At 45.4% G+C, this 22,851-nt stretch overlaps 1 protein-coding gene across 7 annotated transcripts in view; it reads right to left on the bottom strand.

Annotated features, from left to right (window-relative positions):
• The window catches only part of LOC128328017 (1-phosphatidylinositol 4,5-bisphosphate phosphodiesterase zeta-1-like), an 81,819-nt gene that overhangs the window by 54,212 nt on the left and 4,756 nt on the right, over positions 1-22,851 (bottom strand). For 2 of the 7 annotated variants that reach the window (XM_053257520.1, XM_053257521.1), the window contains exons 2-4: positions 18,335-18,507; positions 15,074-15,305; positions 6,378-6,579 (exon numbers count right to left, since the gene is read on the bottom strand). In XM_053257520.1, the coding sequence (XP_053113495.1) occupies positions 6,378-6,579; positions 15,074-15,305; positions 18,335-18,370 (470 nt within the window). In that variant the 5' untranslated portion in view covers positions 18,371-18,507. Of the gene's footprint in view, positions 1-6,377; positions 6,580-15,073; positions 15,309-18,334; positions 18,508-22,851 lie in introns of all 7 variants that reach the window. The other 5 variants (XM_053257526.1, XM_053257522.1, XM_053257525.1 and 2 more) reach the window with 3 other exon arrangements.

Below are 22,851 nucleotides of genomic sequence, written 5' to 3' on the forward strand. Positions count from 1 at the left end.
AAAAGCGAGTGAGAAACTGGGTAGTATTGCATTCTCTGGAGAGGCAGACAGATCGATCGGAGGGTCCTCTAGCCAGCGAGTCACCAACTGAAAAACCTGCAGGTGAAGACTCCATTCTGAAGGGTCTATGTCCCTGAGACACAGCCAATCCACCTGAATGTTGAAGACTCCTCTGACATGATGTGCCAGGATGGAGTTCAGGTTCATCTCTACCAAGATTATTTCATATGCCAGGCGATGCAGGGATTTCAATCTCATTCCCCCTTGATGGTAGATATGTGCCTCTGTAGACACATTGTCCAACCAGATGAGCACATCAGTATCCACCAGCACGTAAGAGAAGTTTCAAAGGGCCAGTTGGACGGCCCGAAGCTCCAGACAATTGATACTGTGATTCACCTCCATTGGAGACCACCTGCCCTGTACCTGGAGATGGGGTCCCCCAGCCTGACAGGCTCATGTCGATGGTCACAGGTATCCTGCGAGTCTCGGAGAATGGCTTGCCCCTGGAGACTTTCTCCGGGAACATCCACCAATGTAGAGATTGAAGTAGGTGCAGGTAGATGTGCAATTGAGCCTTGCATTCTCCGGTCTGTTGCAGGTATCTTTAGGGATTGGTAGGGCTCTAACGCCCATTGCAAAGGATGCAGGTAGATCCTCACCCATGAAACAGAGTCTATTGTAGATACCATCTGTCCCAGCAGTCATGCCAAAGGTCCCCCAACCTGCTCAGTAGAAAATCCTTGGAAAGGGCTGTTATCATCAACAACCTGTCTGGGGGAAGAAAAAACCTCAACCTGGAAATGTCTAAAAGCACTCCGAGGTGTTGCAGGACCTGTGAGGGCACAAGCTGGCTCTTCTCTACATTTATTAGGAATCTGTGTGCCTGCAGGCAAGATAATGTCAGGTGTGATGCCCTTAGGGCCTACTCCTCCCATTGTGCTTTGATCAGCAGATTGTCGAAATAACAATATGAGCTGGGTCTCACGATCAGTGAGACCCGGTTTGCGAAGTTGAGCGGGGAGAGTGGGCTCTAGAACCACTGGGCTCGCAGCTGAGCCCGGTGGTTCTCACGATTACAGAAAATCAGGCTAGCAGAGGCTAGCCCAATTTTCTGCAATCGCGAGAATAGCCTCATTGTGTTCATCCCCTGTAGAAAGGAGATGTGCAACTATGGGTGCAAGAACTTTTGTGAACACCCCGGGGGCTATGGATAGGCCGAAGGGCAGAACCCTGTAATGGTATCCCTGGTAACAAAAACACAGATAGCCCTTGCTTATCCGGTGTAATGGGATGTGTAGATAGGTCTATGGAAATCAGGAAATCTCCTTCTTGCAGGGCCTTGGTGATGTACCTCAGGGTCTCCATGCGGAAGAGCCGCCTTACTACAAACTTGTTTATGTACTTAAGGTCCAATACTGCTCTCAGAGTTTTGTCCTTTGTCAGAACTGTGAACAATTATGGAGTAACTGCCCCCCTTGTGGGGCTTGAAGCAGGCCCTTGTTTTACAGGACTTCTGGATTTTGGTGTTGGTAGAAAATTGATCCTAGGCACTTTCCATATATCTACTTTGTAACCTTGCCCCGCCCCCAACTCCCACCTTTAGACTGCTGCCATCAGTATTGCTGCCTAGGCTGCTTGGCCTGTAGGGGAAAACTAGGCCGGTGTCCCCAGCTTCTGTTCCACAGTGGGCTGCTGGCCTTATGGAAATCCCTTTTTCTGAATGCAGGACGAAAAGGCTGTGATGAGTGTGGGAACCTACAGTTGAACCCCTTATCCTTCTTCTTGGATGAGGATGGTAAGGCCTTACACTTGTCCTTGGTTGCAATTAAAATGCCCTTCGGGCCTCATCCCCAAAGAGCTCTGCCCCTTTATATGGGAGCACTGTTAGATTCGCTTTAGTACTGTCTACTTGCCAGTGGTGCAGCCAGACCTTGCGCCTGGCAATAACACTGGAAGCTATTGCCTTTGAAGAATAGCGTACACTGCCCAGCGCGGTGTCCAAGGTGCTCACAGCAGCCCTTTGTAAGCGTAGGAATTTGCTCCTGAGTTTGTTAGGGTCTGAAGGTGGGTTATTTAATACCTCAGTGAGCCACAACACGGATGCCCTAGACACAATGGAAACTGCTGAATCTGTTCTAATGGCCATTTGCAAGGACTCCTGGGCACTTTCCAGATTGGACACCACAACAGTGTCACTATGTGCCCATTAAGTGTGCTTCCGTATTGCCTGTGTATTGACACCGCAGTCCCTGCGCTGTCAGCAAGGTGCCGTTCCCATTTCCGATGCCTTCTTTGGGGTTTTATTGCTGCGTTACAATTCTACAAAGTTGTTTTTTTTTTAAAGCTGTATTTTCCCATTATAGGGAGTTTCATGCAAACTAGCAAAAGACTGCTCCCCATGCTGGCAGCTTTGTGCAACATCCTTTATTTATGGTTTCAATATGATTCTGCCAAGTCGAAGTAAATGACAGATGCATTACCCTGTAATCTGGAAAGTGCCCTATGCTTTATGCATGTCCACCTCGGCTTTCTTATTGGAAGGCTCTTTTAAGGTGGAATTGCCATCCTTTGGCACCACCAGCTCTACTTAAGATAGCCCCTATTGAGGATTTGGTAGGGGGATATGAAATAAGTACTTTCCCATTACCCTAAACTTCCAGTTTAAGCAATCGTAACATTCATAACATCCTCTTGGAAGTTGTAGGACCTGTTTGCCATGGTATATGACCATTTAAAGATTGAGGGTTTCTCCCACTCCTGCTTGATAATGTAGATAAATCCCTCAGGTACAGAGGACCTATCCACTGACACTGCAGAGGAGGGAAGCACTAGAGAACCTTTGGAAGGGCTCTTCTGAGTCTCCGTCTGAGAAGCCTGCAAACCCAAGACCGCAATGGCCTGTGTGATAAGTGGCAGCACTTCCTCAGGCAACCTTAGTCTCTGGGCAGGAGCACTAGGGGGCTGATCATGCAATTCACCTTCCTCAGTAGAGGAGGGGTCCTGGATCAATCAGAGTGGGTCCAATGGCTGATAAATGTCTGGGGATTCCACCCCAATGATTCAGATGAAGGGCAGAGGGAGGTCGATCTTAGGTATTTGCCCCTGCTCTTTACTCAATGCTTCTGTCTCTTTGAAGGTTCTGCCTCAGATGAGGAGCCAAAGAGGGAGTTATGCCTGTGCCGTTTGTGTCCTCTCTGCCTCCTGGAAGCCTTGTAGCTGGCCTCAAAAGTTTTCTTAATGGCCATTGCCACCCACTCCTGCCAGTCAGGCACACTGCGGGGACCCCCTGGTAAGTTCTGGTTGAGGGTGAGTGGGAGTCTCTGAGGGGGCATTCAATGGTCCCAAAGGGTTAGACTTGCCCCCTGCCCCATGGGCAAGGTTTTGCTCACCAGTTCCTGAGTTGAAGTGTCTGCTTGTTCAAAGTCTCCTCTACTCTCCATGCCACTACCACTAACAATGGCCTCCTCTATTACTTCCCGCAGCTCTCCCTACTGGGTGGTACCAGCAATGGGGCGTGGGGTCTGTCTCCCTTAAATTAATGAGCTGCCCCTGCTGCATCAGGAAGGCGACAATGGTGCAAAGGCCGAAAAGCATGCGCCATCCACTCCCTCGCCCCTCTGCCAATCGCACTCCGTCTAGCATGGTGAGGATTGGCTCTGCTTCTTTCGGCAGGCAGCTGGGGATCTTTGGAGCTTCCAGCCAGCTCTGCCTAGCTTGGCCTTTCCATCCGGTGTCCTGGCACCTGACAATAGGAGTAACTGTGACCCGGAAGTTCCAGTGGAACTCCCTGCAGCATCCCCTATCAGGGAGGCCTTCCAAGTGTTTGGCGGGAAAATTTGAGCCCCGGTGTACTGAATCCTGATGGCCAATACTGGCATCTTTTTTGGTTCCCCTACCATGGTGAAGAGGACAGGGTACAGAGGAACGGCAGCAGAAAGAGCAGGGAACAGGACAGCAGAATGTAGAAGTAGATAAACAATTTTTTGAAATTTTCTCTTTCTTTCCTTAAATAGGGAAGGAGGGAACAAAAGCCAAATATTGAAAAGAAAATCCCAAGGAACGGCCAAGGTAAATATCAGAAAAAAATGTAAGATAGATCTGAAGAGAGAGAGAGAGAGAGAGATTGAGAGAGAGAGAGAAGAACTGCAGGCAATCTGGAACCAACTGCAACAAAGGCAGAAAATAGTCTGGAAGGAACCACCTTCTGCAGGCTTACTAGGGCTTCTTCATTTGCATATTTCCTGCCTTCTGGAGCAAGTGGGAGTGATAACCCACAAGAAGTGACATCCCACACCAGCCGAGAACTAGTGCTTCCAGCTCGGATCAGCAGAAGTGGAAACCTAATGAGTTCTGTATGGCAACAATGGAGACAACTACTGTACCGTGGTCCACTTATATACAGTAATCTTCAGAGTAACTGAGAAAATCTAAGGCTAATGCCTGATTAAACAAGCCCTAACCCTCTGACCTAGCTCTTTTCATAATCCTCCCTAAATGCATGCCTGGAAGCAGTAATGGGCTGGATGAGGGAGAATAAACTGAAGCTGAATCCAGATAAGACAGAAGTACTTATTGTGCGGGATCAGAACTCTAGAGACAATTTTGATCTGCTTGTTCTAGATGGGGTCACACTTCCCCAAAAGCAACAGGTTCACAGTCTGTGAGTACTTCTGCATTCACACCTCTCCCTGGTTTCTTAGGTTGAGGCAGTGGCCAGGGGTGCTTTCTATCAGCTTCGGCTGATATGCCAGCTGCGCCCATTTCTTGAGATCAATGACCTCAAAACTGTGGTACATCTGTTGGTAACCTCCAGACTTGACTTTTGTAATGCGCTCTACGTGAGGCTACCTTTGTACGTAGTCCGGAAACTTCAGCTGGTTCAGAACGCAGAAGCCAGGTTGGTCTCTGGGTCATCTCAGAGAGACCATGTTACTCCTTTACTGATGGAGTAACACGGGCTGCCAATAGGTTCCCGGACAAAATACGAAGTGCTAGTTATAACTTACAAAGCCCTAAATGGCTTAGGCCCTGGATATCTAAGAGAGCATCTTCTTCATTATGAGCCCCACCGCCCACTGAGGTCATCTGAGGAGGTCTATCTCCAGTTACTGCCAGCTAGGGATGTGCATGGCCTCCAAACCGGTCCAGTTTGGCACAGGGGGGTTGTAGCTTTAAGGGCGGGGGGGTAGTACTCCCCCCCCCCGCCGCTCTTCTCCCTCCGGCGCTGTGGTTTTTTGTAAAGTTTCTGGGGCGGCAACATTCCTCTCTGCCGCCCCTGCTCCCGTCATTAGCCTGCCAGAGCCGAAGTAAGTAACACACATGCGCCCGCTCCGATGCGTGTGCGCACCCGCCGCCGCGCGCGTGCTCCGCATACGTCACACGTCGACGTGTGACGTATTCGGAGTGCACGGTGGCGGCAGGTGCGCGCGCACGCACGCACGCCGGAGCGGGCGCATGTGTGTCACTTACTTCGGCTCTGGCAGGCTAACGACGGGGGCAGGGGCGGCAGGGAGGAACGCTGCCACCCCAGAAACTTTACAAAAAACCACAGCGCCGGAGGGGGAAGAGCGGCGTGCGGGGGGGGGGGAAGAGCGGCGTGCGGGGGGGGAGTACTACCCCCCGCAAGCTACAACCCCCCTCCGTGCCGAGCCGCCAGACCAGCTCAGATCCGGACTGGTTCGGAGGCCTCCAGCATGGCCTCCGAACCGGTTCGGGCACATCCCTACTGCCAACTCGTTTGGTGGCTACACAGAGATGGGCCTTCTCAGTCGCTGCCCCGAGATTGTGGAATGCACTCCCTGCTGAGATACGATCCTCCCCATCTCTGGCAATTTTCAAAAAACACCTGAAAACCCATCTTTTCACCCAAGCTTTCTCAGCTTCCTAAATTTGGGGGGTTTAAATATCTGGTTTCTTTTAAAATTAAAAACCCAATTTCAGGGTTTTTAATCACTGTAATTGTTTGTTGTTTTAAAATGTTTTTAAATCGTTATGTTGTTTTTTAATTTGTTTTAGTTCTTTACTGTTTTAGTGGTTTGTGTAATTGTAAACCACCCTGAGCCATTTTGGAAGGGTGGTATACAAATCAAATCAAATCAAATCAAAAAATAATAATAGTTGTCCTGTTCATGGCTGTACTCAAGCCAGATGACAAACTGAAAACCCTGGTTGTGAAAATCACAATGGATCTACCAAATTAATTCCCATCCTACATTCTTTTACCTTTTTGTTTTTGAGCAGGTCATACTTTTCCTTTACGTCTCAAAATATGCTTTTGTAAATGGAATGGAATGGAATGAAATATAGAAGTTGCTTCACTAAACAACTCTTCTTACTTATTAAGGTACTTAAGACTTTAAAGTTGATGTCAATACCTTGCATAGCCCCACAGACGACTTGGCCCTATCAGCTGGTCAGATATTAGGTAGGTATTATGAGAAGACGAAATAAAGTAATCACATAGTGGACGAGTCATATCCTGGTAAACACATCTGTGTTCCATTTTAAATATCCCACAGTCATCAGAAGACATGAATCTTATGAATCCTTCAAATGTCATCTCTTTATTCTTCTTTGCTGAAAGACAGAATGTGTTATATACATACATACATATATAATCTCCAGTAGTTCCATATAGAAAGAAAATTTTTAAAATATTACAGACAAAATATATCAATATGATGCAAACTGTGTTTGCGCATGAAAGAGATCACACATTAGAGCTTCAAATCTTTGATTTCATACAATTTGTAAATCATCTGAAGAGATTCATGTAAGGTAGATTATTTGATGTGCTCACATTATAATCAGCACACCTGTCTAGATATCCACCACTTTCTCCATCCACTTCAAGCAACTGATAAAACTAGGTTCTTGCCTGCAAACGCTCATGCCATAATATGTTAGCTTGTTTATTATATATATTTTTATCCCACCTTTCCATCCAATGATACCCAAGGCTAATGGGAGCTTCCCTCCTGAAAAGAGCAGCAGCTGTGCAGGGAGGCAATTTTTGTCACAACTGCAACTGCAGCTGATTGGGCAGGGGTTAAACATACTGCAAACCTGATCCTGATTAGAGGTCGCCCCCCCATAGATCAAAATTGCCACCTGGGTTCTTACCCTACACAAAAAGTACCTTTGTCTTATTTGGATTCAGTTGTAGTTTGTTATCCCTCATCCAGCCTATCACTGCGTCCAGGCAGACATTTAGGGAGGTTACCTTCCTGATGACTCTGAGAAACAGATTTGGGTGTCATCAGCATACTGATAACATCCTGTACCAAATCTTCTGATGATCTCTCCCAGCGGTTGTTTGTAAACAGATAGTTAACCTCTATATTTAGGGAAGTTCCAATTCTCAGGGATCATATGAAGACAATTGAGTAAGATGTGTGGTGTGCTTTGACAAGATTTTTCTTTACTGTAATACTTATTCAAACTTGCATTGGGGTCCAAGGATGTCAAGGTAAGGAAGATGGAACCTTTAAAGATGAGCAAAAGGGAGCAGAGAGCTTGATGTTTTGAGTTCTGAAGTGCTAAGCCATTTTCATTTCTACATAAAGTATATTTTCTCTTTAATTTTGTTGTTCTCTTTGATCCCAATTATTTCCAAGTCTGGCTTTCTCAAACTGCAAGCCCTCTGGGAAGAGGGACCATCTTTTTTCAAGGAGAAATACTGTTCTGCATCTGAGCCTCTGATAGGCAGGGTACAAGTGTAGTAGTAACTAATTAGAACTAACTCATTAAAGAGAATGCTTTGCTGCAAAGTGGAAGCAGAACGTAAGATCATAAGAACAGTCCTGCTGTTCCCAAGGCCCATCTAGTCAAGCATCTTGGATAACCAGATGCCTCTGTGAAGCCCACAGGGAAGACCTGATGGCACACCCTCTCTCCTGCTGTTACTCCCCTGCAACTCGTATTTAGAGGCATCTTGCCTCTGAGGCTGGTGGCCTATAGCCCTCAAGGTACTAAGGTCCTAGAAGACATTTCATCCCCTTGCTTTTAGGCTATAAAAAGCAGCAGGTATCCATATGACTGAAGTTTCAGAAGCTGTAGGCTATACAAGTTTGTGGGATCCCTGCCACTAAGCACTGATGGGCAGAGAGCAATATTTTCATTTGCATAGTCAAAGCTATGGGGACAAACTGGTCTCCTAAGCCACCACTTAAGACTTCATTGGTGAATTTTAAAGAAATTTTATAAAAGTTAGTTAGAGACCACTGATATTGAGCTTAACGTTTGTTTTTCTTGTTTAAAGTTAGCCATATTGTATTCATTTATTTGCCCTTGGGTGCAACAATGAAGAAGTGAGACACTTACTTGAGTTTAATAAAGGCTACAACATTGTTAATTCTCATTTTTAAAAAAGTATCTGGAACAGACAGTGAGATTAAGTAATCTACCCTGTGCCTGTGCAGTTAACTACTAGTCTGCAATGGTGGAAGTCTTTAATGCCAACCAGAGCCAAGCCTTTAGAGAAAGCCTACTATGGCATATCAGTATTAGCCTGATAAAGGCACTTCATCACCTCCTAATGTCTTGAGGAATTCTGGACCTCTTCAAAATCACCAAAGTCCTACAACTCTGAACATGAGAATCAGCCCTCCCTCAAAGGACTCTGTACTATTGTTTCCCCTGAGCCCAATGACCCTGAAGAGTTGGTCCAGGGAAACCCTGCACCCAACAATACCTTAGAGTACTTGACTATTTCCCTATTCCTGTAGGCCACCTATCTGCTCTGACACTTCAATTGTCACTTAGGCTGATGCTAACTTACTCTAATTAAACGTGCTGAGTAGTAAGATTTTGTAATGCTGATTAGTAGGGATGTGCATGAACCAGTTCGGAAGTCTTTTTATGGGCAACAGAGCTGGTTCAGATGTCCAGCGTTTGAGCCAGTTCGGAGGCGGGGGGGGGGTGTTTCTTGAAGGGGCAGGGAGTGTGCTCTTTCCTCCCCCACCACATTTCAACTGCTGGCGCTCTCCCCAAAATCACTGGCATGGGGCTGCAGCGTACCTCCTTGCAGCCGCCGTCAGCATCGTGCCGGAAGTGCCCGACATGTGCATCAGAAATGTGGTGGTGGAGGTAAGAGCACTCTCCCTGTTCTTTAAAGAAATGCTCGCCTCCCAGGTGTGCACAAACCAGTTCGTGCACATCCCTAATGATGAGCACAGTCTGCAGTGCTTTACAGGTGGGTGGGAGAAAAATGCTTAAAGGAACAAAAGCTGAGGTTGGAGAACTGCCCAGCAACTCTTGCCATTGGCCTGGAGGTATACACAGAACTATGGATGGTTCCTGCCTCCTATGCATGCCTGGAGAAAGCACACAGGGGTCTCTGTCCCCTGTACCAGGACAGCTGCAAAACTGTCCCTCCTAAGGCCAGAGTGGTATTGTACTTGTATAAAAGGTATAATTAAAGGAAGCCTGCTGATTAGTGAATCATAGCAACAGAGATGTTGGAGAGTTTGACTGGTAGAAAACAAAATTTTGTTTGTATACTATATATTAAGAGGTTTGGATGTCACAGGTCTACTTTTCTCAGATCATGCTATAATTTTTAATCCGTTGGCTGCTTGGTTAGCAGCCAACCGAGTCAGAACAGTATTAGCCCCTTTAGTAGGTTTTGTATAAGTGCACCACTCTACCTCTCTCATGTTTTAACATCAGCTGCAGAAATGAGGCCACAACCATTATTTCTCTTTCCATCCTCTCTGACTAGTGTGAATAATTCATCTCTGTCCTTTTTGCAATATATCTGTGTAACATCCCAAAATGTACTGGTAGTCAGCTTTTACCCCATTTTTCCTTGGGCTGATTTTCCTGTTCCCGTAACATGCTCTTTAAAACCCTTCTGAATTTTAATTGTTCCACATAGGAGGTTTTAAAAAAAAAAAAAAAATGCAATGTCCATGACTGAAGATACTATATAGAGCACAATAAACTGGATCTGAAACTGTTAATTGTTTTTCATATAAAGGAATAAAATTATTCTTGATATAATAAAACCATTAACATTAGAAGCAAATAATATTTAGAAAGGGTCATATCAAAGATCCATCAGTCAAATATTTTGTGATCTAAACACTGCAAGTTTGAACAGAGAGCACTGAAAGAGAAGTGCACTCACAGCCTCTAGAAGCTTAAGCTATTACAAATGACCCAAGTTTCAAAATGGAAGCACTGAACATTCTACTTAGCACCACAAACAAATGTGTCTATTACTTCTGAAATCAGACTGTTTTGGTCATTATTTCTTCACAGAGTACCACAACTGAACCATACATTTTGTAGGAGTAGGTGTCTTCTAGTTCTCACATTATTTGGAAGGTAAAAAAACCTATATCCTGTACTTCTACTATTTCTTTCCAAAACTGAAAAATTTTGATTTTAGCTTTTTTATTTGTAAAGAGGAACATAAACCTCATCATGAGTGTTGCTTTTTTCTGCAGCCTTTGCAATCCTACAATAGTCTTCTTTTTTTATTAACTATGATGATGATGATGATGATGATGATTTATTCTATTTCTATACCACCCTTCCAAAAATGGCTCAGGGCGATTTACACAGAGAAATAACAAACAAATAAGATGGCTCCCTGTCCTCAAAGGGCTCACAATCTAAAAAGAAACATAAGATAGACACCAGCAACAGTCACTGGAGGTACTGTGCTGGGGGTGGATAGGACCAGTTACTCTCCCCCTGCTAATAAAAGAGAATCACCACGTTAAAAGGTGCCCCTTTGCCAATGAGCCCCTGGTGGCACAGTGGTAAAACTGCCGCCCTGTAACCAGAAGGTTACAAGTTCGATCCTGACCAGGGGCTCAAGGTTGACTCAGCCTTCCATCCTTCCGAGGTCGGTAAAATGAGTACCCAGAATGTTGGGGGCAATATGCTAAATCATTGTAAACCGCTTAGAGAGCTCCGGCTATAGAGCGGTATATAAATGCAAGTCCTATTGCTATTGCTATTGCTAAGTTAGCAGGGGTTAAATGGAACACAGCACTCAAAACTGTGGGAACATCACTGTTTTATAGTACATATAGGTATTATATTTTCTGTTCAATTTTCTTAATTTATTTTCTGAAAGCTAACCACAGTGATTCAAAAAACTCTTTTCTTCCTAACTAACCCAAATTAAGTAGAATTTAGTATTAAGATTTTCAAGGCACATAATTTCAGATGTATTAACTTTGTCTTATATCTCCCATTTCATTGCCTGCTTCCTCACAACCTGCTTTACACTATAACTTAATGCACAACTAGACATCATTAGTTATCTTTGTGTATCCAGCTCATGGTCTTGGCCTGAAAACAAGCTATTGGTGTTTACCAAGATAAAGGTTCTGAGATTAGCAAGGGGAATAATATCCAATTGTTCTAAAGATATTAAACTGCCCTGAGCCATTCTGAGATGGGCAGCATATAAATTAAATAAATAAAAATATATATCAGTGGCCTTTGATACCACTGACTATGATATGCTGGTGATATGCATATGGGACCTGGCAAGTGTTTTATATAATGGTTCTCAAGTGGAAGACAGGTTAGAGAGGAAGTGAGAATTGGTTGTGTGTATTTGATCTTTGATCAAAATAAAGATTGATGATGGTTGTCTACTCAGAATCTACCTTACTGGGTCCCACAGGGTGTCATCCTGTCCGTGTGTTTATGAGGTCAGAAGCCAAGGTTGTGCATTACATGCAGCTCCTTTTTTCGTCCAAGCCAGATCATACCAATAGTGCTTACCCAGTGTCTTGATAGGTGAGGGACTAACTCATCAACTAATCTGAGATAATGAACTGTGGCTGAATCCAGACAAGACCGAAATAATGGGTTCATGGCCTCGTGTCCCAAAGAGGACAGGGACATCCTTCATTGATGGCATCTAGCATTCCCATTGCAACACAGGTTCATACCCTGAGGGTGTTTCTGGATAAGTTGCTTCAGGTGGAACAACAAGCTGAACTGGGCACCACCTTCATCCACTGAGAGGGCCATGCCCCCTTTCCCCACATCCAAATCCTAATGAATGTCATTCACTACTTCTCAGCCTCAAGGCTAAACTATGTGGGTCTCTCCCTGATGACTTTTCAGATTTTTTAACTGGTGCAAAATGCAGGAGCCCATCTCCCACACAGAAATGAGTTCTGTGATCATATTAAAGCTCCATCATCTGTAATGTCTGTGTGTGTCTGTGTGTGTAAAATAACAGGAAGACATTCATGGCCGCGGTTGCATATCTTACTGGAATACTTAAAAATATCTCATGCAGGTAGAGAGCAACAGTCTATTACTACCTTGCTACTCCCTTCACCAGGCCACCTAAGGGCATGGAAGGGAAGTAACTTGCCTAGGAAGCAAGAGGTTGCCAGTTCAAATCCCCACCTATATTGGGCAGCTGCAATATAGGAAGATGCAGAAAAGTATCATCTCACACTGCGCGGGAGATGGCAATGGTAAATCCCTCCTGTATTCTACCAAAGACAACCACATGGCTCTGTGGTCGCCAAGAGTCGACACTGACTCAACAGCACAACTTTACCTTTACTCCCTTCACCAGGAAACTTGCAAAAGCCCAAGCCTGAGCACCTTTCAGGAGTGTTATAAGACCTTCTTTTTTGTCTAGTATTTGGGCACATAAATTAATGCTGAAAGAAGCTGAGGTTTCAACTTTTCACTTTCATTCTTTATTACTACTGATGATTTGACAATTTTGGCATTCTAAAAATACTGGCCAACATTCTCAGAGCAGAGGGCACTGCATGTGAAGTGCTTCCACAGCATTCAGTAATAGAGTCCCACTGTGCAGGCGAGCAACTGTCACCAATCTTTCCTTCCGCAAGAAGCATCCTTTAATAGCAATAGCAATAGCAATAGCACTTACATTTATATACCGCTCTATAGCCGGAGCTCTCTAAGCGGTTTACAATGATTTAGCATATTGCCCCCAACATTCTGGGTACTCATTTTACCGACCTCGGAAGGATGGAAGGCTGAGTCAACCTTGAGCCCCTGGTCAGGATCGAACTTGTAACCTTCTGGTTACAGGGCGGCAGTTTTACCACTGCGCCACCAGGGGCTCATAAATATGTTCTGTGTGTGTTCTTATGGGCACATGGCACTCCTATACATGTTAGGTTCGCAACTGTTTGTTGAATGGAGACCTTGCAAGGAGGGAACCGCTTTGTGCATGCCTAAACTTCTGCACTCAGACATTTAGGATCAAGGTAACAATTAGTCAATTCAAGTGTACATGCCTATGTATCTATGTATTTAATTCTCTTAGCCAGCATGCATGCCCAGGATTTGGCGGCGGAACTCTCGTGAGAGTTCCTGGCATTGGGCGAGAGTTCAGGGCCAAAAAAAATGGCAGAGGATGGTGGTGGTGGGCCACAACATGGCCTGAGGTGGTCTCAGTTGGCTGCCGGGATGACCTGGTAAGGGGGAGGAGAGGCAGCGACAAAGCCCAGCCTGGCCACTGGGGGTGGGAGGCGGTGGTGGGACGGAAGACAGGCCGTCCTTGGTAAGAGGGTGGCAGCAAAGCCCGGTCTGGCCACCGGGGGTGGGATGCGGCGGTGGGACGGCTGGCGCGACGAGAAAGTGGTGGGGAAGCAGGAGAGACTGGAAAGGGGTTGAGTGGGAAAGAGAGAGTGGGGTGGGAGGGAGAGGGGAACAGCTGGCCCCAAATAGCGCACAGATTCTCTGTGAGGGTCGGCTAGTTTTTATGTATTTGCACTGACATTAAATCTGCAAAACTTTCTTCTTTTATGTACCTATATAAGCTGGTCATTGCTTACTGTTGTACTAGCACCTCATTGCTTAACAAGGCTCTTAGACAACGGCAGGTGACATTCAAGAGTTAAAATCCATCTGATGTAGTTGTCACATATAATGCAGTATTGATCTGTGATTTTGGAGGAACACTTCAGCTAGGAATATCCCATACTGCATTCAAATTACTAGTTGTGCAAACTAAATATTAAATGAACTGACTTGTCAATCATGTCTGAACAAGATTTGTGTCACATCACAGAAGCACACAGATGTTAAATACAATTACCACAATCCTATTTAGCTTTACAATTCTGAAAAACAAAATAACTGCTAAATAGTGAATAAATAAATGATAACCAGCTTCTGTCTAAACTGACTATGAAGCACAAGCAATAGAATATATTTTAATAAAGTTTTCTTCACATGGTCATCCTTCTGTATTGCCCATGCAATTTTTTTTTAAAATCCGTAAGATAAAAAGTCACAAAACATTAAACAAAGAAATGTTTGTTACTGCAGTTCTAGCATTAGATCTAAAGAAACATTAGCTGATTCTCACAAGATGCAACTCCTTGAATTGCACCTTGCAGTTTTGACCCATACTTAGTAGATTCACTTCTAAGCAGTGGCTCTCCTACCTTAAAATAAGTCTCAAAAGGTTCTCTGCCAGGGGCAGAGAATGGGTTCAAAGAACCCAGGCCTCCACCTGTGAGGGGCCATGCCCCGCGCCCCAGCCACGCTCCCTACGCCTGATGCCAGATGCAGGGGCCGTGGTTTAGTTTGCAAACAGGGCCGCACAGCCCCATTTGTGGGGGGAAACGGCCAGCGCCACACTCACAGCGTGATTGGAGCAGGTCCCCCTGCCTTTAAAAGGCAGGGAGAGCCACTCCCAGCCACTAGGGATGAGCACGGAACCAGCGGGGGGGTTGTTTCGATGGAGGGAGGGGCATACCTTTAATGGCGGGGTAGGGTGCCCTTACCCCTTCTGCCACATTTTCCCTATTGGCGCTTCATTTTAAAAGTTTGTCGGGGCAGCAGCGTACCTCCCTGCCGCCCCATGTCCTCCAGAAGTAATAAGAAGTACCTGTCACAAGTCATTAAGGCTGAAATTATATCCATATTTACCTGGAAATATGAACCACTGGATTTAGTAGGGCTTATTTCTGAATAAACATGCATCAGATATCATGTAAGTGTTCAAAGAGAAGTTGCTTCCAATGAGTTATTAATAAGACCATAATTAAATATTCTACAAGGTATATTCTGAAATTATAAAATGAAAAACTCAGTGTACCTTCTTCAATGGGCTCGAACTTTGTAATGATTTCGCAAGCAGTTTTTTCATCAGCATCCGAATGAAATTGTTCGGTTCTAAGAAATGTCACTAGATTTGGTACTAGTAGGATTTTGTGATTTGGAGAATAAATTCTGAAGAGCTCATGAAGTTCACATCTGTGTGCAATAGCCCGATAAATTCCTCTAAAATCCTCTATTGTAATAGTTCCAGACTTCAATGGATCACTTGCCTACTTCAAAAGGGGGGGAAAGAGTATAGATAAATACATAACAACATATACTCAACATATGTCATTATTAACACAAAAAGACAGTGGCAGATGCTTCTTTCAAACCCACAAATACTTCTTTTTAAAAAATCAGTACTTATTTTTAGAATGTGGATACCTTTCTATTATGGAGACAAAATTAAAAATAAAGACAAGAGACAACTTTTACTAGATATGAATAAAGGCCAATCTATCCCACATTCTGTTTCCAGCAGTGGCAGATATGTCCTGCAGTGTAACTTCGGCAGCTCCAAGTTGCTCACACTGTTGCAGGCTCTTAAGGAACTGCCAGTAGTTAATAAAATACTTAAAAATAATCTAAGTAGTGCTCCCAAAGTTATCTAAAATCTGGAACTATCAAACTGTAGTTGCTTAGGAGCCTGCAACAGTGTGGGCAGCTCAGAAACATCCAAGTATCAGTGCTGAGAAAAAGTTTGTGAACCCCAAGTAAAATAATGAGAATCATCATCATCATCATACTGCAAGGTCTTAACATGATGCCCTTGTGTAACTGAATCCAGTCTTTCCTAATGCCCCCCCCCAAAAGGCATGAATTAATGCTGTGTTTCTTGAGACATAATAATGTACAAAGTGGGAACAATGAGATTAATTCAGCATCATTGTGCGAGATTAGTAAGTGAACTCCTAGTGACCTTGGCACAAATAATGGGCTAATCACAATCAGGTGCCTAACGAATTAGGTAACACAAAAACCATCTGCAGAGGAAAGCTGCAACTGGGTTTGGGCATTCTGTCCTATTCAAATGTCTTAAAGGTCCTGAGTTAGGTCTGCACCATGGCAGTCAGTGGGAACATGCCATGCCACGATCAAAATTCAAGAGGACCTACGGAAAACAGTGGTTGATGCTCATCTGTCTGTACAGGGTTACAAGGCCACTTCTAAGCATTTGGGGCTCCATCCATCCACTGCCAGATAGATTGTATACAAATGGAAAAAGCTGAAGACTACAGTGACTATACCCAGGAGCATTTGTCCTGCCAAGATCACCCTGAGAGCAACCTGGAAAATCATCCACAAGGTCACAAGAACTCCAGACTAACATCTAAAGGTCTGCAGGCCTCTCTTGCTGCGGCTGTTGTGAGGGTTCACACATGAACAATCAGGATAAAACTGAATGGGAGTGGTGTTTATGGGAGGATTACTAGGAAGAAACCACTGTTGTCTAAAAATAACATTGCTGCCCAGCTCAGAATCACAAAGGAACATCTGGATGACCCACAAAAGCTTCTAGAATAATGTACTCTGGACAGATGAATGAAAAATCGAACTTTTCGGACACAATCACAAATGTTTTGTTTGGCAAAAACCAAACATTGCCTTCCAAAGTAAGAACCTCATCTTGATTGTCAAGCATGGTGGTGGAGGCAACATAGTTTGAGGCTGGTTTGCTGCATCAGGACCTGAACAGCTTGTCATCACTGTTCCCTCTAACAGGGATTTCCAGATGATGTTCACTACAACTCCCAGCATCCCCAGCTGCAATGGCCTTTGGCTAGGGGTTATGGGAGTTGTAGTCAACAACATTAGGGGGAACACTGCTTGCCATCATTGATGGAACCATGAATTCAGCTGCATATCAGAACATTCTAGAGGACAATGTCAGGTCATCTGTCCGTGAGCTGAAGCTGAGCTGAAAGTAAGTCATGCAGTAAGACAATGACCCTAGATATTCAAAGCAAGGGTACCACAGAATAGCAGAAGAGGAGATTTCAAGTTTTGGAGTGGCCCAGTCAAACCTAAATGCTAGTGAAATGTTGTGGCAAGACCTGAAGTGAGCTGTTCATGCAAGGAAGCTCTCAAATGTCACAGAGCAGAAACAGTTTTGTATGGAAGAATGGGCCAAAATTCCTCCAAGCTGATGTGAAAATCTCATCATCAGTCACAGGAAACATTTAGTTGCAGTTTTGCTGCTCAAAGAGGAGTTACCAGTTACTGAATGAAGCGTTCACATACTTTTTCACACAAGGATGTTTGTTGTTGAATCTTTCTACTGGGTGAATATTCAAAATATATCCTTTTTGCCTTAGTTACTTATTAAATGGGGTTGCATTTCTCTCTTATCAGGGTTTAGCTTAGGATTTATCATATTTTGAATAATAATAGTGTTAATATACATAAATTTGGGGGGGTGTCCACAAACCTTTTCTCAGCACTGTATACTGCAGAACATGTAGGCCAGTGGCAAGCTAGTTGCGTCCAAAAACTTTACAGAGTCATAAAAGCTACTTCAAAATATAATCACATCAGGAATCAGCCTGCATTTTTCATACTTCAAAACTTATGATATCTGACATACAGAACCAAGCTATACCAGTGGCAAAATAATAGGTATTTCAGAAGACCAGGATCAGAGAAACAGAGAAGGAATGTCTTCTGCTCAGCTCATGGAAAAGCTGTGGTAATGAAATGTGGTAGTTATCACAGTTCTAAGCTTTCACTAAAGCAATCTTATAAATAGTTTATAAGGCAAACAGGCAGGAAACTATTACAGAAGTTGGTGAGGTTTTTTCCCCAGGACAACTGCTAGCATAGCATAGGTATGTGTAAACAAGCAGACTAACAAAAGTGTTTTTAGGCAGTGGCTGACATGAGGGAAATTATTGAAAATAGTCCCATTGGAATTAAAAAGTAATGTTAGTCAATGCCCAACTCATCTTTTTAACTTCAATGGGACAACTTTCAGTAATTTTCTTCACCGTGTCAGCCACTAATTTATTCACATGACTGTGGTACAGCCTTTCCTTCTATCCATTTTCATGTTTCAAAAATCTTACATTGCATACTTCCTTCTGAGGGAAGGTAGGAGAGAGCCCGGGCCAGAGGAGCTCATTTCAGCAGCACCTGAAGTGCCCACCAGTGGGCTGAGATGTACCAATTCTCCGTACATCCTTTTAAACATTTATTTTGTTGTTGCTTTACTATTTAAAGCCAGCTTGGGTACCTTGGAAGAAAGGAATATTGGGCTTACTGTAAAGGGTTCTTTTCCCCTGTTAACAGAGGTCATCCTGTGTAGAATGGGTTGTGTACCCAACTTGCTTGTTGAAGGCAGGACTGAATTTAACTGAGGTTAGCTTTCAGGCGCCAAATCCCAGTTCCAGAACTGTTGCAAAGAGTAAGGCATACTTGGAAAGAGAGAAAAGCCTAGAAGACCAAGAGATCAAAAGACAGACAAAACAGGGAACAAGTTCTAATACACAGTATAAACAAGTCCTAATACTGAAAAACACCCCGGGAGCCAGTGCCACCCAAAACAATAAACCCAGCCACCATAATAAACCATATGCATCCAAGGGAGGGTCGAATGACCTCTGTAGAAAGGGGGGGGGAAACCCTTCATGGTAAGTCCAGTGTTCCTTTTCCCCATGTAGGAGGTCATCCTGTATAGAATGGGAGGTACCCAAGTGGTGAATGTTGGGTGGGAAGGATGGAATTAAACTTGTTGAAGCACCCTGCAGCCAAATGCCTCCTGGGTGGACTGAAAAGATGATATTTTGTAATGGTGGATGAATGGAGTAATGGAGGACCATGTGGCCACATTACAAATGTCCAAGAGAGGGACCTGAGCAGAGAAGGCTGCCAACGTGGATGTGCTGCGAGTTGCCGCCTGAGATTGGGAGGTTGAAGGATTCATAGGTAAGGGAAATGCACGCTCAAATTCACTTGGCCAAGGTAGTTTTAGACACTCTATTCCTTATTTGCCAGAGGTAGATTCGGAGAGTTCTGTAGATATCCAGAGTATACTACATATTTTGTGTGAGATGGGGCAGGGCAGAAGGAAGGAAGGGACAACATCTTGTGATCAATGAAGGCAGAGTTGATTTTTGGAAGGAACGTAGTAGGATCAAGCTTGAGAACAACAGAATCCAGTTCAAAAAGACAGAGCTCTTTATGGACAGAGGGCACCCAGCTCAGAAACTCTGTGTGTGAACGTGATTGCCACCAGGAAAAAGACCTTGTAGGACATGAGCCTGAGGGGAACAGAGATCAGAGGTTTGAAGGGGCCCCTGCTAAAAGCACTGAGGACCATATTCAGATTCCAAGAAGGAAAATGAGGGACGGGAGGAGGGACCAGGTTAGAGGAGCCACAGGGAGCAGAGGATGTGAGGGTGAAGGGCCAGGGAATCAGAATAGAGGACCAGAACAGATGAGAGAGCCGACGCCTGATGTTTAAGAGTGCTGGGCCAAAGATGGAGGCCCAGGTAAGACTCTGGGAAAGCCAGTACCTTGTGGGAAACTGGTGAGAGCAGGTCAAGATGTTTCCTGCGAGCCCAGAAGGAGAGAACAGCCCATGTCACCTGATAGATCAGATTCGTGGAGAGGCAGTGGGTAGGAATGTGCACAGAACCGGCTGGCCTGGTTCGGTTCAAGGACAGACCGGCCTCAAAACCAACTGGGCCAGTTTGGTCCGGCACCCCCTTGAACCCTTCCCCCCCTGTTCGGTCTGGGGGTGGTGGTTCGTGGACCATTTCTAGGGTTGTTTAAAAAAAAAAAAAAAGCTTTACTCCCCTCGGGGGAGTTCCTGGAGGTGGCGGCAGGGGTGTGTGTCCAGGGAGGTTCCTCCTCCCCCCGCCAGCCTCCATCATGCCACCCTCAGCCAGTTCTCAGCCTTCACCAAGTGGTCCAGCAGCCATTATACAGCCCATGCATCTGCACACATAGCCTCTGCATGGCCCCACGCAGAGGCCATGTGCTCAGGCATACGGGCTGCATAATGGCTGCTGGGCGAAGGCCAAAAACCAGCTGAAGAGCGGCCAAAATGGCTGAGGGTGTCATGAGGGAGGCCGGCTGGGGGAGGGGGAACCTCCGCAGGAACACATACACACCCCGCCGCCTCCAGGAACTCCCCCAGGGGGAGTAAAGGTTTGGTTTTTTGGTTTTTTTAATTAAACGATGTGAAGTTTGCGAGCCCCCCGAACATTGGGGGTGTTTGGTCCAGGGTCGGCCTGAACAGGGGGTGCTTCGGTTAGACTCCGAACAGTCAAACTGAACCAGTTCAACGTCTAACACGTTTGACTTCGAACCTGTTTGCACACCCCTAGTAGTGGGCAGCTAGGATGGTGTTCTGCTCTTATGTGGAGTAACCTTTGCTAGCTAGGTTCGAGAGCTCAATCTCCAGGCACAGAATTAGAGCCACTTGGTGTCTGGAGGGAGGATAAGGCCTTGAGCAAGGTGGTCACTTCTGAGAAGGGGATACCATGGCGGGTGAAAGGACAGGGATGCCAAGTCAGAGAAACATGGCCTCCGGGGCCAGTGTGGAGTGACAAGGATCCGATCCACCTTTTCCAAGATCAGTTTCCTGATTACTTTCGGAAAGATTGCTGTAGGAGGGAAGACATACAGAAGAGCCAAAGGCCAAGGGGCTGTCAGCGTGTTCATTGTTTCTGCTGGTGTGAGCGAAATCTGGTGAAGAAGTGTGGAACTTGGTGATTCATTGGCAAGGCAAAGTGGTCAACCTCGGGCCGGCCTAGGCAGGCAGTTAGCTTGAGGAACACCTCTGGGTGAAGTGACCATTTGGCCGGGTCCACTGACCAGCAGCTGAGCCAGTCAGCCTGGAGATTGGAAGCACCACTCAGGTTTACTGCCACAATGGAGTCAATGTGAGTTTTTGCCCAGTGGAATAGGTGATCCGACTCCTCCATAAGAGAACGAGATCTGGTTCCACCTTGGTAAATTATGTGGGACTTGGTGGTTATGCTGTCTATGTGTATCAACACGTGCCGGCTCTTGATGAGGGAGAGGAAATGGAGAAGCACTAGGCAAGCTGCACAAGCTCCAGTCAGTTGATATTGTAGCAAGCTTCTTCTGGGGACCAATAAACCTGAATAGACTGGTTTTTGTAGTGGGCTCCCCAGCCCACGAGGCTGCTGTCCCTCATAATCAAGGATGCATGGCTGACAAGAAAACCGTGGTCAAGAAAGCAATCGAAGATGAGGCGTACATCCCGCTAGGCGTGAAGAAGGGTGGAGGACCGGATAAGTTGATTGTCCAGGTATGGATGTTCATGGATGCCACACAACCTCAGGTCCACTATCAGGGACACCATGACTTTGGTGAAAATGTGTGGGGCCGATGACAGGCCGAACAGCAGGACCCGGTACTAGAAGTGCTGGTTGTTGTAGACAAACCTGAGGAATTTCCTGGGATTCAGCAGGATGGGGATGTGTAGATATGCCTCTTATATGTCCACATATGCCAGGAAATTTTGTGCTGGACTGCCTCTTTGATGGTGTATAATGATTCCATGCAGAATTCCCCCTTCCGGGTGAATTTGAAGTCCTGCACATTTTCACCAAAGTCATGGTGGCCCCGATAACAAAACTGAGGTTGCATGGCATCCATGAACATCTGTACCTGGATGGATTCAAGGACTGAGTCATTGTCTTCGATTGGACTGGGAGAGGGAGGTGAATGGACAGGAATTCTGGGACCTTGGGAGTCCTCTCAGGAGTCCTACGCTGCCTCCAGGCAAGTCAACCCTGGCCTCTGAAGGAAGAGCTGCGTTGGTCCTTGAATTGGTTACCTGAGTGTCCTTGAAACTGTCTGGAATGACAAAAGGAGGTGGAAGCAGGGCAAAAAGGTTTGTGAAAATCCTTACGGCCAGAAGGCATAGCCTTGTTCCTGGTTGGAACCAGGATGGGCTCCAGCTCATCTCCAAAAAGCTTAAAACCTGTGAACAGAGAGGTAGTAAGTGCAATCTTAAATTTAGTATCCATATTCCAATTCTTAAGCCAGAGGGAGTGGCAGACCCCCACCCACATAGGTTTGGAAGCCTGCTGGATGTAGTTCAGGCCAGAATCTGTCTTCAGAGCCACTGCCTTGGCCATCTTGTTGAGGCCTTGGCAAAGTTTTGCATTTTCTGGAGGAACATGTTACATAAGGTCCTTAGCCCAAAGGATGGACTCCCTGCCCAAAAACAAATTAGTGGACACTGCTCCAATGAAGGTGGTGAAGGTGTCATGGGCTTTCTGGATTAGCCCATTGCACTTCTTATCCTCGGGAATCCTCAGGTGTCCTTGCCCTTCTGTGTTCAGCAGGGTGCCTGAGACCAATTGGGGCTCTGGCACATCCAAGAGAGGAATTGAAGTTAGAGATATTACATTAGAAGGTAGTCCGTAAAGCTTTTTACACCCCACAGGTTTGGTGAAAACTGGAGCCTTCCATTCTGCAAGTATAATGTTACAAAGGAGGGGTGGAAAAGGTACCATGGTTGTGGGAGGGGAAGAGGAGGGGAACACCTCCTGTTCTGGAGATGAGGCGGCCTGCAGACTCTCAGAGGGAGCAACATTGATTGCTCGCTTAGTCTGTGCAAGCAGAACAAAGTCAGCATAAGAGAACAGTAAGAGAATTCAAAGTCAGCGTAAGAGAACAGGCGGGAGGAGACAAGACACCTGAATGGAGAGCTCCTCCTCAGATAACTCACAATCTTCCTTGTCAGAGTCTCATTGCTGAGCAAGATAAAGAGAAGCAAAATTAGAGGATTTAGAA

This window comes from Hemicordylus capensis, chromosome 5 (assembly GCF_027244095.1).
Source record: "Hemicordylus capensis ecotype Gifberg chromosome 5, rHemCap1.1.pri, whole genome shotgun sequence".
NCBI lineage: Eukaryota > Metazoa > Chordata > Lepidosauria > Squamata > Cordylidae > Hemicordylus > Hemicordylus capensis.